Source organism: Sphaeramia orbicularis, chromosome 22 (genome assembly GCF_902148855.1).
Source record: "Sphaeramia orbicularis chromosome 22, fSphaOr1.1, whole genome shotgun sequence".
Classification (NCBI taxonomy): domain Eukaryota; kingdom Metazoa; phylum Chordata; class Actinopteri; order Kurtiformes; family Apogonidae; genus Sphaeramia; species Sphaeramia orbicularis.
Window position 1 is genome coordinate 26,110,982 of NC_043978.1, and position 17,963 is coordinate 26,128,944.

General features: G+C 35.2%; 1 protein-coding gene across 2 annotated transcripts; it reads left to right on the forward strand.

Annotated features, from left to right (window-relative positions):
• Positions 1-2,094: 2,094 nt before the first annotated feature.
• Positions 2,095-11,088, forward strand: cldn23l (claudin 23-like). Of its 2 annotated transcripts, XM_030127205.1 has the most exons (3): positions 2,095-2,329; positions 8,856-8,902; positions 10,064-11,088. In XM_030127205.1, exon 3 carries the CDS (start codon positions 10,234-10,236, stop codon positions 10,975-10,977), a length of 744 nt encoding a protein of 247 aa, XP_029983065.1. In that variant the 5' UTR covers positions 2,095-2,329; positions 8,856-8,902; positions 10,064-10,233; the 3' UTR covers positions 10,978-11,088. The 2 variants fall into 2 exon arrangements, with proteins under 2 accessions (XP_029983065.1, XP_029983066.1); XM_030127206.1 differs by lacking the exon at positions 8,856-8,902.
• Positions 11,089-17,963: the final 6,875 nt, after the last annotated feature.

Consider the following 17,963-nt stretch of genomic DNA (forward strand, 5'->3'; position numbering starts at 1 on the left):
TCATTGTGGTCAGTTTCAGATGCTGCAGCTCTTTCATAATTCATAGTTTTTTGAGTTCTTGTTTGTTCAGTATTAATTGTCAGCCTTGTAAAGCTGTAGCACCGTGTCTTTGGAATGACCTGGCTCTACATGTGGACAACCATGGACTCTGTAGAGAGTTTTAAAAAACACCTCAAAACACTCCTGTTCAAGCAGGCTTTTTAATTTCCCAACTGACTCAGGGCCACTACAAACTGATTGCACTTTATGTATTTATCATATTTTCACTGTTTCTGATTGTATTTTATTGCGTTTTACTGGTATTTTAATTGTATTTTACTTGTACTGTTTATTCATTTTTTGCAAGTAAAGCAATTGCGACTGTCTGTGAAAAGTGCTCTATAAACTATAACTATAAACTGGTGCACTACTGTTGATCCTGCTGCTGCTAAAATACACTGCTGTTTTTATTCTGGTTTAACATGCTGCTAATTTTTTTAATCCTGCACTGTAGTATTTATTTATGTATATTTATTCATTTTTTTTTTTTTAGATTTTTACTGTTATTTTCAGATTTTATTATTATTATCTTTAATATAGGATTCATTTTATAGGATTTTACCATGTACATTGCTGGACCTGAGAACTGATTTCGTTTCATGTATACACTACATGTAATGACAATAAAGTGAACCTTGAACCTTAAATAAAATTTACTTACTTACTTACTAAATCCAAGCTGGACTGACTGTACATATCCTGACCAAGGAAAATCAAATTCTCACTTTGTGCAGAAATCTACACCTGGCTTTTCTGCCTCCGTCCATAATAATATACATTATACAGACTAAATGTCACCTAAAATTAACATTTATTTGCAACAAAGTATAACAAACTACAGGGTGTCCCATGAGTCTCCATACATAGGAAAAATAAACGTTTCTTGACATAAACCATTTTTATTTATATAATATGCTCTATATGACTGCCATTTTGTCGGGAACACATTTCAATGCATGTCCTCCACTGCTGAAGAACTATAAAAAATAAATATAAAGAAATACATGTTAGAACCATATATGTATGGAATGTATTATGTCTTCTGTGTATGGAGACTTATGGGACACCCTGTATAGACTAAATGTCATCTAAAATTAACATTTATTTGCAACATAGTATAACAAACTATTACATGATCAAAAACAAATTCATTTTAGCAAAAAAAAAAAAAAAAAAAAAAAAAAAAAAAACTGTCTGGGGTCACCAGAAATTTGTGATCAATTACAATTTAATTATATTTTTAACTAGTTTTTTTGTTTTTTTTTTAAAGTCTACAATTCCTCAGTTGGTGATCAATAAAATCTATCTATCTATCTATCTATCTATCTATCTATCTATCTATCTATCTATCTATCTATCTATCTATCTATCTATCTATCTATCTATCTATCTATCTATCTATCTATCTATCTATCTATCTATCTATCTATCTATCTATCTATCTATCTATCTATCTATCTATCTAAAAATATTGCATTAAATTAGATAGAACTTTATTGATCCTTTACTGATCAGTACAGCAATGTATGTACAGATAGAGGAAAAAGAAGATAAAAAGGAAAATAATAATAACAACAACAATAACTATAAAAACAGTAGTAAAAGCAGGCAATTGCATATCAGAAACACAAGTAGTAAATAATAATAATCTTTTTTTTTTTTTTTTTTTTTTTTAAGTGCACAGTTCCTCAGTTGGGGATCAATAAAATCTATCTATCTATCTATCTATCTATCTATCTATCTATCTATCTATCTATCTATCTATCTATTGATCGATCGATAGGTGTGTGTGTGTGTGTGTGTGTGTGTGTGTGTGTGTGTGTGTGTAGGTGTGTGTGTGTGTGTGTATGATACAATTGTTTTCCATCAGGTCCTAAACAGGCATCAGCAGTGGTTTATAAGATGAAAGGCTCAGTGGTTTTTCCCTATTTGGTGACAGCGCTGGGTAAAGCAGTAAAGCAGCTCTGTCCTAGATATAACACAGACATCCTTCAGCAAACGTAGAAAGAGAGAGAGAGAGAGAGAGAGAGAGAGAGAGAGAGAAACTGTGAGGCAGCAGAGACAGATGGGAAGGTAAGAAGGAAACAAAGGCACAAAACACACAAGGACAGACTCACCAGGACAGAGAATTAGCAGAGGAGAGACTGATGAAGGGAGGACGGATGAGACAAAGGAGGAAGCAGGAAAAACAGTGAGAATGAAAACCTGGATGCACCACATGAGCAGAACATGTTACCCAGTGAGACAACGGCAGCGGTCTGCAGTGACATCCAACAGCCTCTGCTGAATGGTAAGTGTGTGGACGTATGCATGTGTTTACATTAGCTGCAAATGTGCCTGTGTGGAGGAAAAAAGAAGAAGAAAAAAGTGGTGTTTTCAGTTCTATTAATAGCCTTCTACTGATTTTCAATTCATGTCTTGCTTCTTCAGTGTTGTGGCTCCTCTGCAGATGTTTCCATGCCTTTCTTCCTCCCATTTTCACATAGCAAACAAGTAAAAGCATGAGCTGAAATCACCGCCGTTCATTCAGGAGGAGGAAAGGACATGGAATGATCTAAAGGGTTTTAAGGATGTTTTAAGTTTGTGTTGTATCTGGAATTATTTAATATGTGGATGTCAAACTGTAAAATGACATTATTCTGAATTAAAAATGTGAAGAAGATGTGATGTTTGTAATAGAAGTAATAAAAGGATTAATAAAGCTGTTCTGGTTTGGATGAGGAGGGTTTATGAATATCATTAATATTTCAGAAACAATCATCTATATTTTCTTTGTTAAAATATTCCAGTAGCAAAATTAGATATGGTTTTACCGTTACAATAATTTAAATTCAGTGAAATTGATTTAGTTTGCAAGTTTAAGTCAAATCAGTTCAATTTTCTTCAATTAATTATGTTTAATTGTAACTATTCCTTTTATTTCAATTAATTACATTCAGTTAGATTCAAATCAGTTCTGTTTATGCCATTGTTTATGGTTAAATTCAATTAATTGATTAAGTTTGAGTTGAATCAGTTCATTTTACTTCAGTTCATTACATTCAATTTAATTCAGTTCAATTAATTTTGGTTTGGTTTGATTCCAGTTCAATTCAGCTTAATTAAATTTAGACCAGTTTTATTCAGTTCACTTATAAAATGCACATGTGTCATGTTGTTTCCTACACATTTCTGTCAGTCCTCAGTTTATGTTATACTAAACACATTGAGAGTTGAATTATTATATAAATATTATTTTCATGTCCAGAAGTCATTCCATAAATCCAGTCACAGTTCCATATGACTTACGTAAACAGAGCCTGGACCACCTACTGGTGCAGTAATACTGCAGAAAAACCAAAACTGAAACACATTCAGGTTGAAGAAAACATTTGTCAGCTCATCTGTGGACTGGTACCGATTCAGCAACAACAGCAACAAAATGTACGTCCACGACCCTTTAGCTAACTGGAATAAGAAAAGAAACAGTTAAAAGAACTCAGAAGGCTGAGGATATTTACCTATCAATTACAATTTAATTATATTTTTGACTAGTTTATGACCAAAAAATTCCATAATTTTCCAGTTGGGGATCAATAAAATCTATCTATCTATCTATCTATCTATCTATCTATCTATCTATCTATCTATCTATCTATCTATCTATCTATCTATCTATCTATCTATCTATCTATCTATCTATCTATCTAAAAATATTGCATTAAATTAGATAGAACTTTATTGATCCTTTACTGATCAGTACAGCAATGTATGTACAGATAGAGGAAAAAGAAGATAAAAAGGAAAATAATAATAACAACAACAATAACTATAAAAACAGAAGTAAAAGCAGGCAATTGCATATCAGAAACACAAGTAGTAAATACTACTACTACTACTACTACTACTACTACTACTAATAATAATAATAATAATAATAATAATAATATTAGTCGTAATGATGATGTCAATAATCAAGAGTAATAAAGATTACAGTAACAGTACAGTTACGTGTAAAACAATTAGAAAATGTAAGCAATATAAGTAAGTAAGTAAGTAATAATAATAATAATAATAATAATAATAATAATAATAATAATTAGTTACATGTTGTCATCTCCTCAAATTTTTCAGGAAACGCCCCTAAAAAGTCACTTTTGTCAGAAAATGACTTAGACAATTATTTTAGGAAAGTGACAATACAGGGTGTCCCATAAGTCTCCATACATAGGAGACATAATACATTTGACTCTAACATGTATTTCTTTATACTTCTTCTTTATAGTTCTTCAGCAGTGGAGGACACGCATTGAAATGTGTTCCCGACAAAATGGCAGTCATATAGAGCATATAATATAAATGAAAATGGTTTATGTCAAGAAACGTTTATTTTTCCTATGTATGGAGACTTATGGGACACCCTGTATAATTACAGCACCACAACATTTTCCATATTTCATTGTAACACAACAATAGCTACGACTGTAAAGGTCTGGGGGAAAAAGATTTCACACTTCACCGTAGTGATGACATAGTGAAAAACTGGTTTCAGATAGAACTAATAGTGCACCAGTGTCGACGTCCTGTCACTCCCACTCCCACTCCCACTGCCACTGCCTGGGCTCATGTAGCCTGTGTGTGTCTGTCATGTCAGTACATTTGTCTGTCTCCTCATCTTGTCTTATCCCAGAGGACATTCATTTTCTACTCGGGTCTCCAACACTGTACAGAGACTCACTCAGCATTCAGACTCCAACCTGATATAACATCAGTGAATTGTTCCAAGGTCATACGGCACCACCACTCAGTGAGCTTCGAGAAATCACCACGACAACAGCGTTCATCCACAGCCCAACTTTAGTATGCCATTTGTGTAGACAATCAGGTCTTGTGTACAAAGGAGTCTAACTAGGTCTGGTAATAAATATATACACACACACACACACGCACACACACATGCATACACTGTCACATTGAGACTGGCCAGGTTATTGTATCCTAGCAACAGATGCAGGCATCGACCGTTCAGTCTTTTCCTGTCCAGCGCTGGAGCGGTGCAGCCGAGCCTCCTTCTGCTTTCACCGCCTGTGTTTACACAAACACTCATATTGATGATCATAATAGTCACATAAACAACCCAAGCAGAGGAAGAATACATCCAGTACCCATTTCCAATCAGACCAGACTGGGCTGATCAGCAGGAACAGAGTGGTGGAATCTGTTTAACCCTCCGGTATCCAGGTGTGCTTTTTTCACACACTTTGCACTTTGTGTTAAAAAACTTCATATTATTTTTCACAATTTAAATAAGGTTAGAATTCAAAAGTTGTTCATTTGTGCATGATCTTTAAAATTCTAGTCACCAACTAAAATTTGCACATTGTAAACAAAAGAAAATTACAAGTGTGCCTAAAACGCACTGTTTCTTCCATTATAACCACTGTTTTTGATCCGAAAGCCATTAAGGCATAAATCCTGCTTTTAACTTTACTTTAACAGCGCTGCGATGAACTGGTGACATGTCCAGGGTGTACGCCGCCTTCGCCCGTAAGTAGCTGGGATAGGCTCCAAATGACCCCCGTAACCCTAGTGAGGATAAAGCAGCTTCAGAAAATGAATGAATGAATTAAAGACCAGTTACAAAAACATATAAGACCAAAAGTAAAAATACCTGAACATATTAACATTGTCAAGAACATTTTTCTCTCAGGACAAAAACCTTTTTTTTTTTTTTTAACTCCACAGGAAGAATTTTTATTAGTCGTCCACTGCTTTCACGACATTCGAACTCACCCCGTCATATGACCTTCTCTCTCCACCGTATTCTTCCACCAATCCATCACAATAGTCCCAAAAACAGAAACAATACAGACCCAGTTAAATTATACAAATAAAATGAACAAATCATCTTTATCCTCTAGTCCAGTGGTTTCCATCCTTTTCTGGCTTCAAAATCACAAACTTCTGGCGACCCCAGACATTCAAAATGGAGACTTTTTTTTTTTCTGCTAAAATTCATTTGTTTCTGATCATGTAATAGTTTGTTATACTATGTTGTAAATAAATGTTAATTTTAGATGACATTTAGTCTATATAATGTATATTATTATGGACGGAGGCAGAAAAGCCAGGTGTAGATTACTGCACAAAGTGAGAATTTGATTTTCCTTGGTCAGGATATGTACAATCAGTCCAGTTTGGATTTACAAGGCTGACAATTAATACTGAACAAACAAGAACTCAAACTATGAATTATGAAAGAGCTGCAGCTTCAGCTTCACAGTTTGTCATGTCTTTTACTGTGATTGTTTCTCTAAACTCATCGTATATCTTTTTATTAGTAAGTTGTTGGTTTTTTTTTGTTTTTTTTTTAGCAATTACTAGTAATTTCAGGTGACCCCATTTGAATTCCCGGCGACCCCACGTGGGGTCCCAACCCCAAGGTTGAAAAACACTGCTTGAGTCCAAGTGAGTGTTTCAGCTGTAACAGAAAGAATTACCTTGAAGTGTTTTGGAGGTATTTCTGTGATAATAATGGACAGAGATATTCTGACTAAAGATGAAGTATTTGAGTTTTGAGGTGGAACCACGTCAGGGTCAGAGGCTCTTCTATGAGAAAAGTGGCTCATTTTACTGATTGAACGAGTGTTTTGTGAAAGTTGGTTTGTTCCTTGACCATCAGACCCTCTGTTATGATCTTTGCCATCGTATCCATAGACCAATATGACCTGATCCAACATGAACTAAATGATGGTTTTGTGTGACAAGGGACATGTTGAGGTCATCCTCTTTATATCATCTAAAATAACCACACATTCCTCCATTACATCTAAGACTAACTTTTATAAATATTAGGAATATTTGGCATCAGAGACCTGATATGGCTGATGATTTAAGGTTGAGCTCATTAGCTGAAGCTTAAGTGTTATGTTTTCATTAACGATGAAACAGCTGAAATAAGAATCTGGTGTCCTTAGTTAAAATACTTTTAGATGTGGTGGCAAATGGTCAAAATCTCTCCAGTTAATCCCTGTATTTAAGTGAAGTTTCAGCCAAATATTCCAATCCTATTCAATCCAACTTTATTTAGACAACACAGTTGGCTAAACTACATGAATAAAACACATAAAAGTTAAATCAAGCAGAAAAACAATTATAAAACTATAAATAAAACAATCAAAACATAAAGAACAATAAAAGCCAACATCTCAAATTGAGTTAAAAGCCAAAGAGAAGAAGTATGTTTTTAGCGAGGACTTAAAAACAGAAGTGAGTTGGTCTGCACTAAACTTTGCATGATTTCTTATTGAGATGCAACATAGATGCAACCCCCCCCCCCCCCAGAACACCTTCTAAGTCCATCCTAAAAAATAATAAAATAAAACAAAATAAAATAAAAACATATAATTAAATAATTATGTATGCATGTGTGCATGTATGTACAGGGTGGGGAAGCAAAATTTACAATGAACATTTAGTTGTTTTTTCTCAGCAGGCACTACGTCAGTTGTTTTGAAACCAAACATATATTGATGTCATAATCATACCTAACACTATTATCCACACCTTTTCAGAAACTTTTGCCCATATGAGTAATCAGGAAAGCAAACGTCAAAGAGTGTGTGATTTGCTGAATGCACTCGTCACACCAAAGGAGATTTCAAAAATAGTTGGAGTGTCCATAAAGACTGTTTATAATGTAAAGAAGAGAATGACTATGAGCAAAACTATTACGAGAAAGTCTGGAAGTGGAGGAAGCAACAAAAAATGTAGCAAAGCTTTTATTAAAGCTCTCAAATCCAAAATCCTAAAGGATCCAACCAAATCCATGAGAAAAATGGCAATTGAACTTGAGGTAGACAACAAGACCGTTAGAAATGCAGTAAAATATGATTTGAAGATTTAAATTCTCATGACTTTCAATAAACTAATTGGTCATACACTGTCTTTCAATCCCTGCCTCAAAATATTGTAAATTTTGCTTCCCCACCCTGTATATATATGTATATGTGTATAGATGGATAGATGTGTACGTATATGGGGGTATATGTATATATGTACATATTGTTGGTTTAGACAAAGGGGTCAGAGCAAATAACCTACACTTCTTCTCACTCCTTTTCTAATATGACTTTTTTTCCCTTTCTTTTCTTTTACGTGTATCATTATTTTATGCTTCCTTGAATTTTCATTTCTATATTATATTGTGCAAAGAAGTCAAATAGTAGTAATCAGGAAGCTTGTATCATATCCATGTTCGAAATAAATCAATAAAAAACAAAATCTAATAACTAAATCAAATAAATAACTAAATAAAATAAAATAAGTAAAATTAAGTAAAATTAAATTAAATTATGTTAATGGAAAATAGCTTGTTTCAGGTGCCAAAATTATGTGGGAAAATGCCAGAATCAGAGAAAACCGCCTTTCCTTCTGCAGCTCTTTCATCTCTGGTCAAATCAAAAAAGTAAATTTAACACAGACAGACCTGACATTTCACAGTATTTATCTCCTTATCTGTCTGAAAACACATGTGAGCAGATAAAACCTTGTGTCATGTGGTAGATTTCCTACAGAGTAGTGGGTAGAAGTCTTGTTTCCTCTCAGACCCTTTGACTTTCTATAAACTGAAAGGTAATTCTGTAGTTTTTTTTGCCCGGTGACATCAAACCCCAGTTCTGCAGTGGTTTCAGTGGGACTGGAGCAGGACTGTCCATGTTAGAGCAGCCTGTGACAGCTCTTCAACACTGCTCCACTTCCAAACGTCTCCGCCTTTGTCTGTTTCCATCGCTTCAACCTGACGTGTCCGTCTCTAACTCGCTCTGTCTCTTCCTCAGCTGCGATGAAGGACGTTCACGCAGACACAGAAGAGTCTGTTGAAAAGGTAAAGAATAAACGGACCTTCATTCTCAGGCTGAAATGAGCAAATGTAGTGATTCACTGTTAACTGTATTCAACATTTTATTCAACATCTATTTAATAAAACAATTTACAACTAATGCTGTTTATTTATTCTGTTTATGCTGTGTTACACATTTACTCAGAAATGTATTTACATTTAGAGAACATAAAGAGATGATTTAAAACAGAAAATTTGAATAATATGTAACTGGAGAAATATTTGACAGAAACCAATTTTAATGAGTCCAATCCAGTCCAGTCCAGTCCAATCCAATCCAGTCTACTCTAGTCTAGTCTAGTCTGGTCTAGTCTACTCCAGTCCAGTCCAGTCTAGTCTAGTCTAGTCTAGTCTAGTCCAGTCCAGTCCAATCCAGTCCAATCCAATCTAATCCAATCCAATCCAATCCAGTCCAGTCCAATCCAATCCAATCCAATCCAGTCTACTCTAGTCTAGTCTAGTCTGGTCTAGTCTACTCCAGTCCAGTCTAGTCTAGTCTAGTCTAGTCTAGTCCAGTCCAGTCCAATCCAGTCCAATCCAATCCAATCCAATCCAATCTAATCCAATCCAATCCAATCCAGTCTAATCCAATCCAGTCCAATCCAGTCCAGTCCAGTCCAGTCCAATCCAATCCAATCCAATCCAGTCTAATCCAATCCAATCCAGTCTAATCCAATCCAGTCCAATCCAATCCAATCCAGTCCAATCCAGTCCAATCCAATCCGATCCAATCCGATCCAATCCGATCCAGTCCAGTCCAATCCAGTCCAATCCGATCCAATCTGATCCAATCCGATCCAGTCCAATCCAATCCAGTCCAGTCCAGTCCAATCCAATCCAGTCCAGTCCAATCCAATCCAATCTGATCCAATCTGATCCAATCCAGTCCAGTCCAATCCAGTCCAATCCAATCCAGTCCAATCCAATCCAATCCAATCCAATCCAATCCAATCCAATCCAATCCAATCCAATCCAACTTTATTTGTGAAGCACTTTAAATAACCACAGTGGACCAAAGTGCTGTACAGAAGAACAAACAAAGAACAAAATAAAAAATAAAATACAACAATACATTAAAGGACATAAGACATTAAAAGACGAAACAGTAAAACTAAAATCAATAATGTCTTGTTCTTGTCCTTCCAGAACTGAGTCCTGACCATGACACACGTCCCAGTTTAGACCTGTACCAGTCGCTGTGGTCTGTTTTTGCAGTCAGGTACTGTTGGATTTCCTCTCAAAGGTCCGACCACCAGATGTCTTGAGTGTTTCCGTTTCCAGCTTCTCACCTCCTACAGAATCAGGGTTGCCCTACGATGATGCAAACCCCGGCCTCCATGGTCATGGGGATCGTATTCGCCCCCCTGGGCCTGGTCCTGGTCTTCACCGCCGCCATCACCCCCCAGTGGAGGGAGGGGCAGGCCCGTCTGGGGATGACCGGCCCCGCGTCGCTCCTCCGGTCTGGGACCAAGGGTCAAGGCCTGGGGGTCCGGTCGGTGGAGGCGCTGCTCCTGGTGCGTTCTGATGGATTGTGGGAAAGCTGCCTCCAGGTGGCGCACTCGGAGCTGAAGCAGTGCTGGCCCGTCGCAGGTCCGTATCAGAGGGATCCGCGGGTCCGCCTGGCTCAGGGGCTGGTGCTCACCTCTTTGTTTCTGTGCGGCACCGGCATCGTCCTGGCCTGCATCGGGGTCCGCTGTTGGACTGATTTACCTTTGAGGGGCGTGGCGGCGGCGGGCGGGCTCCTCATGGTCATGGCTGGGCTGCTCAGCCTGACCGCCCTGGGAGTCTACACCCATAACCTCAGCAGACTGGGGATGGAGGATTCCAGTTACGGGATAAATAACAACCCCCGCTTCCCCCAGCTCAGCCTGCATGCGGCCGGGTCGCTCTACTTCGGGTGGCTGGGCTCGTGTTTACAGGTGTTGGGAGGTGTGGCGCTGTTGTTCAGCTTCAAACGACCAAAATGTCCCACCTGCCCCTCCTGCCCAAACTGCCCGGCGTGTTCCTGCCCGCAAATAAACAACAAGTCAGACATAGATGTGTATGAAGTCAGCTGTTAGAAAGGAACCATAGAGAGCTGAAGTCCTGCCCCTTCACGTTCTACACCACAGGACCTAGCATTAGATATAGAAAAGCAACAAAATCTGAAACATGTTCCAGAAAATTTGAAATATCTTGTCATTTTCTGGCAGGGGCCTCAGTTCATGTTTTATTTACAAATTATTCAAAATACGTATACAAGTTGTAAATATAATTTCCAGCAAGACAGGATTTTGTAAAAAGGGTAACCCCAGAAGCGATAGTGTATGTTAGTAGAAAAGTGTTAGGGTTAGATTTATCAACTAAATCCAAACTAATTTTCTGACTAAAGGCCCCCTCTGTACGGTGGCCCAGAGGTGCAACAGCCCAAAAAATTATCCACTATAAGAAAAAAAAAGAGGACATACCAAAAAAATTATCCACTATAAGTAAAAAGAGAACAGACCAAAAAATAATCCACTATAAGAAAAAAAAGAGGACATACCAAAAAAATTATCCACTGTAAGAAAAAAAGAGAATAGACCAAAAAAAAAAATATCCACTATAAGAAAAAAAGAGGACATACCAAAAAAAATATCAACTATAAGAAAAAAAAGAGGACATACCAAAAAAATTATCCACTACAAGAAAAAAAAGAGAACAGACCAAAAAAATTATCCACTGTAAGAAAAAGAAGAGAACAGACCAAAAAAATTATCCACTGCAAGAAAGAAAAAGGCAACAGCCCAAAAAAATTTGCCGCTATAAGAAAAAACAGATAACTGCCCAAAAAATTAATGATTATTATATTATATTATATTATTTTTAGTGCACCGGCCTCCACTTCTGGTGGGTTACTTCCTTAGCATTAGCCACATTAGCTCAAGGCCTTAAAAATGTTCAGCCTATGCTTTTATTTTTCTGGTGGCCTTAATTTTAAAGCAAGAGACCTTTTTGGTAAACAGCACCCCCTAATTGAAAAGGTGGAGGATGTTTTGTTTTTTTTTTCTTATAGTGGATAATTTTTTGGGCTGTTCTCTTTTTTTTCTTATAGTGGATAATTTTTTGGGTTGTTCTCTTTTTTTTCTTATAGTGGATACTTTTTTGGGCTGTTCTCTTTTTTTTCTTATAGTGGATACTTTTTTGGACTGATTTCTTTTTTTTTCTTATAGTGGATAATTTATTTGGTCTGTTCTCTTTTTTTCTTATAGTGGATGATTTTTTGGGCTAGTGGATAATTTTTTGGGCTGTTCTCTTTTTTTTCTTATAGTGGATAATTTTTTGGTCTCTTCTTTTTTTTTTTTTATCTTATAGTGGATAATTTTTTGGGCTGTTCTCTTTTTTTTTCTTATAGTGGATATTTTTTTGGGTTGTTCTCTTTTTTTCTTATAGTGGATACTTTTTTGGGCTGTTCTCTTTTTTTTCTTATAGTGGATACTTTTTTGGACTGATTTCTTTTTTTTCTTATAGTGGATAATTTATTTGGTCTGTTCTCTTTTTTTCTTATAGTGGATGATTTTTTGGGCTAGTGGATAATTTTTTGGGCTGTTCTCTTTTTTTTCTTATAGTGGATAATTTTTTGGTCTCTTCTTTTTTTTTTTTTTATCTTATAGTGGATAATTTTTTGGGCTGTTCTCTTTTTTTTTCTTATAGTGGATATTTTTTTTGGGCTGTTGCACCTCTGGGCCACCACACTTCTGACAGAATACTACTTGTAAAAAGTAATATTATCCAAAAATAGTGTCTCATTTATTGGTTTTTGTTACCAAACAGCATTATGCTTTTTTTTTTTTTTTTTTTTTTTTTTTTTAGTTTTCTCAGCAAAATGCATTTTTAAAATAGGAGGTTTTGTTTTTATAGAAATATAAATCACAGCCAATGGAGGGAGCCTCAATTAGCCATTAGCTAAATTTATTTACAATTATTAAGAAGAAAAAAAGTGTTGCTGCTGTGACACAAATGCTACTAAATGAAGTGGAGTTTGTTCATTTGAATACAGCACCTGCAATATCTATGATGCAAATTAGTGACATTAGCCTAATTAGCAAAATAGCAAGTAAACAAATTGTCCAATCTCAGGTATGTAGATTATTTTAATGATGCTGCTATTGATCAGTTATTCCATTCAACAACCCAAACAAAACAAAAATGATCCAAAAATCAGTGTCATGAACTTAATAACACTGAGGTTTAAAGGGGCATGGCAGAAGGGTCAGGGCTTTAGCTTTCTATTACAACATGGATATTAAAAAAAACACACACAAAAAAAAGACACTGCCAACAAGTGAACGGCTGCCACTTTACAATAAGAGAAGAACCCTTCTGAAGGATTTATAAATGGTTTATAATGAGGTTATCCGTTCCCTCCAGGATGTACTGATATTATATTGCAACAATCAATATAATTCAACCAACCCCCATGAGTTCTGTTTTATCAAGTTACGGCCACTTTACTGCGAATCTGACCAACCAAGACCTCATATCATACGATGAAAGCTTGAATTTATTTGAAAAGCACAGGTCTCCATTGTCTAATGTTTTTATTAACCAAAGCAGAGACAAGATATTCACTTACACACGAAGTTGCAAATATCTGTACTGGTTTGAGGATTTCAGGGGTGAAGCTTCGTCTGATTCATTCATCCATTTTCTGAACCCTTAAAACCACAGGTGTCAAACATGAGGCCCGGGGGCCAAATCCGGCCCGCCAAAGGGTCCAGTCTGGCCCTTGGGATGAATTTGTAAAATGCAAAAATTATACTAAGATATAAACAATCCTTTTAGTTCAGGTTCCACATTCAGACCAATTCAATCTCAAGTGGGTCAGACCAGTAAAATACTTTCATAATAACATATAAATAATGACAACTCCAATTTTTTCTCTTTGTAAGTGTAAATATTTTCGTGTATTTACACTAAAACAAAGTATAATTTTGCAAAAAATGTGAATAACCTGAACAAATATGAACAACCTGAAATGTTTTAAGAGAATTAAGTACAATTTTAACAATATTCTTCCTGTTATTAAATGTTTTGTGTGTTTGTAGAGCCACTGTGATCTGTAAGTTATAATGTACATGTGTAAATGATAAACTGAGGCAGAATGTTGTTAAAATTAAACTTATTTTATCAGTTTGTTCATGTTATTTCCATTGATTGAAAGGATAGTTTGTAGATGTAAACCTTTTCATAATGTGAATTTACTTTTTTGCTCTTAAACATAGAGAAAAGTTTGGAGTTGACATTATTTATATATTATTGTGTGATTATTTAACTGGTTTGGCCCACTGCAGATCCAATTTAGCTGAATGTGGCCCCTGAACTAAAATGAGTTTGACGCCCCAGCTTTAACCCTTTCATGCATGAATTATGAGAACCTTAATGTGTCAAAACACAGTGATGTCCCGTCAGAGAGCAAAATTTAGTCGATTTCCATTCCAACGTTCATTTCAATATAAAGTAGCTACTTGTTTTGGATAATCCCTTATGGACCAACTAAAGCAAAAATGAATTTTAAAGTAAAAATGTGGGTCAAATTGTCTCTAAAATGTCCCGTCAGAGAGATTTTGAATACCGTTTTTTGACTGTAATCAAGATATTTTTCCTGAGTGTTTTTATTCCTCTTTCGGCCTGAAAAAAACAATGCGATTGAAATTTTTTTATGAACCTATTTTCATAGAGTTGCAAAAATATTCACTCAGCTGGACACCATGCACTTAATTTTTGAAGCAAAGAACCATGTATTTACTGATATACTGTGTGAAAAGTATGAAATTATTTTTTTAATGCTGCTAATCTGATGTTTTGTCACATTTTAACATACTCTAATATTAGTTATTATTCACTTTATGGAGATAATATGCAAAAATAACTTTTTGTTTAAGAAAAATGGTTAATTACAGTCGATTAATAATAACAAGCAATTGATTTACACTTAAACATGTTACTGTAGATCAGGTTTATCAAGAACAGCAAAGTTACAGTAATGGTATGAATGTCAGTGTATGGGATGATGCATAAGCATCCACTGTGTTGGCTGATATGGAAGTGAAACAATAAAATCCATGAATATACAAGAGAAGAGCTGCAGAATAACTGTCCACTGTAGTGACCACTATGCATGAAAGGGTTAATCCTCGTCACAGTTGAAGGACCATCTGATTCAGGAAAACCTCAATTTGTTTTGATGCATTTACTCACAATTTTACATTTACTTCATCTAAGAATGAATGAAATATGATGTTTTTTCATAGTGTAACCTTCAGTAACCTATCGGTTTTATACCTCAACCGCCAATGGGGAGGCAAAGGGTATTGTTTTTGGTTCAGTTTGTTTGTTTGTTAACACTAGCAGCAAAACTATTGGTTGAATTCATACCAAATTGGTAATATTTATTACCAGTGACCCAGAATAGATATCATTACATTTTGGGAAAAGTAGGTCAAAGCTGAAATTTTTTATGAATTTTTTAAAATCTTTTTTTTCCTATTTTACTTATAATAGGTGAAATTTCAAATGTCTATAAAAACATCAACTTTGTTTCAATTTACCTCAAACTTGCCACCTATATAGAGGCAGCTGATATGCTGACATCACCACACGCATAGACATGATGACATCAGCTGGATCGATGCCAAAATAAGCTACAATACGTGCGAGAGGCGGGGTTTATTGTACCCGGCTTTGCTTGTTTTTTGTTTTAGTTTTTCACATTTAAAAAATGGACCATGGAAGTTTCAGGCTTCCAAATGAATTATTGTCTACGTCAACATTTCCTGAGACGTTACAGATATTTATTGGCTTAAGTTACAAAATTTTGTTGAACTGATGCTGCACAGTGTTTGGACCTAAACAGATTCACTACAGCATCTGTAAACGTCCAAATACTTCTTAGTAATACCACTGAAAAGCTGAGAAACTCCACTTTCACATTACTTTTTAAAGCATAGGGGTAGAAGTAGTAATTATCCTGTCCAATCCAATCCAACTTTATTTATAAAGCACTTTAAAACAACTGCAGTGGATCAAAGTGCTGCACAGAAGAAAAATTAAAACCAAAATAGAAGTATAAAATACAGAATAGATTTAAAGACATAGAAACTGTACAAAAAAAAAAAAGTGCTATACAGAAGAATAAATAAAACTCAAATAAAAAGAATAAAATCCAAGAATAGATTAAAATTCATGCAATTAAAAACAATATAAATAAAATAAACAAATAAATAGAACAGATAAATAAGAACAACAAACCACTACCAAATAAAAAATGCAGAATCAAGATAATACCTTCAAACATCTCATATGGTTTCAAAAGCCAAGGAGAAAAAATGGGTTTTAAGAAGGGCTTTTAAAAACAGACAGAGAGGAGGCCTGTCTGATATGGAGAGGCAGATTTCAGAATTATACTGAATAATAAGACAGATAAGAGTGATCTTGGTGTTAAATTCATGAAGGAGATGCATAATTTCCTCATTTTAGAAGTTCTTTGCACTGACCCGAAAGCCTGACATTCATTATTTTAAATGTTTCAACGGCATTAATGTACTTTATATATCACAATAAGGCTCTTTTTTTTTTTTATAACTATTAGAACTGCAACCGATTAATCGACTCAAAATGATTAAAAAAAAAAAAAAATTCAACCACAATTCTCCTGAATCAAAGCTTTGTTTCCTTCATTTCTCTGCTGTTCAACATTGGTTCCACTGTTGTGTTTCACACGGACGCTTATTGTGACGCACAAAGAAGCTTCAATGCAGGAAAACTGCAATAGAATATCTCCCTTCGATCAATTTGAGTCGATTAATCGAATCGGGACTTTTTGCATTGACTTCAAGCACCTAGTCGATTAATCAGTTGCAGCTCTAATAACTATATATGTTATTGACTCATTGGTAAATGAGTTAACATGCAGACTGATACAGAGACAAAATAAAGTAGTTTTTTTTGTTTATTTGTAAATTGCATACTATGATTATGATTGTAAGCCAAAAATATCTTCAGTAACTTCCCTTAAAAAACAAGCAATCATAAAAATGACAGAAAATAATCCAAATACAGGCATCAACATGATATAAGAAATAAAAAAAACAACTTACACATTTGGATTCAATACAAGGAAAATATATGAGATACAATAAATGTTCAAATTTGATGTTTCAGCTTTTTAAATGATGAAACATATTGGAGGGAAAACATGCAGCAGTAACTTAATTCTACCACATGGGGCTCTGAGTGTATGTGGTAACTTTTTATTATTACTTTTTTTAATATTATAAACCATTTGTAACTCCTCTCTTATTGAAAAGAGGAACCAAAGACACGAACTGTGGTGTGCATTCATGAGCGGTCAGTGCCACTGTAACTCCAGATACTCATCATGGATGTAGTTTCCATCTGACACGGACAGAAACATCATTTCATGTCCGTAAAAATACCAAGTGATGAATGTATGTGTATGAAGAGAGTCAGAAATTCACTGGGACTGACTCGTGTTCTCGTTGCCTTCAGCTGCGACATGTAGTAAAATGAGACATAAGTCTATTTTGTGCTGCCTTTTACATTGTAGCCACGCCTTTGTACTGTTAAAAAACAAAATTACATGACGTCTATGGTGTACAAATAAAACTGTGAAATGTAGAATATTTGTGATAATTATCAGAGCAGATGATTCACTGTCATGTGACGTTGGGGCTTTGGATGACATTTACTGTGTCAGATATCATCGCAGAGGAAAAAAAAGCTCCTTTTTCTGAGATACTTATGGAAATAATAAAATACTGGTTTATTTAAATTAAATGACAATTGTAGGAGACAGATAATTACAACTACAGATCTGTCAGTTCCTTCTTGTATGTGATGTCAAAGAAAAGAAAACGTGTTTGAAGATGATGATGATGATGATGATGTACAACAGGGTGATCGTTCTTTGCGATTCTTTGTAAATTATTTATTGGTGTTAAGTTGTTATGGTGTTCATACTGTGGTGAAGTCTGCATTTAATAAAACATATCTGAAATGTGTCACT

What these genes read in the sequence shown, in the direction of transcription:
- cldn23l (XM_030127205.1), top strand. Translation starts at nt 10,234, where the DNA reads ATGATGCAAACCCCGGCCTCCATGGTCATGGGGATCGTATTCGCCCCC.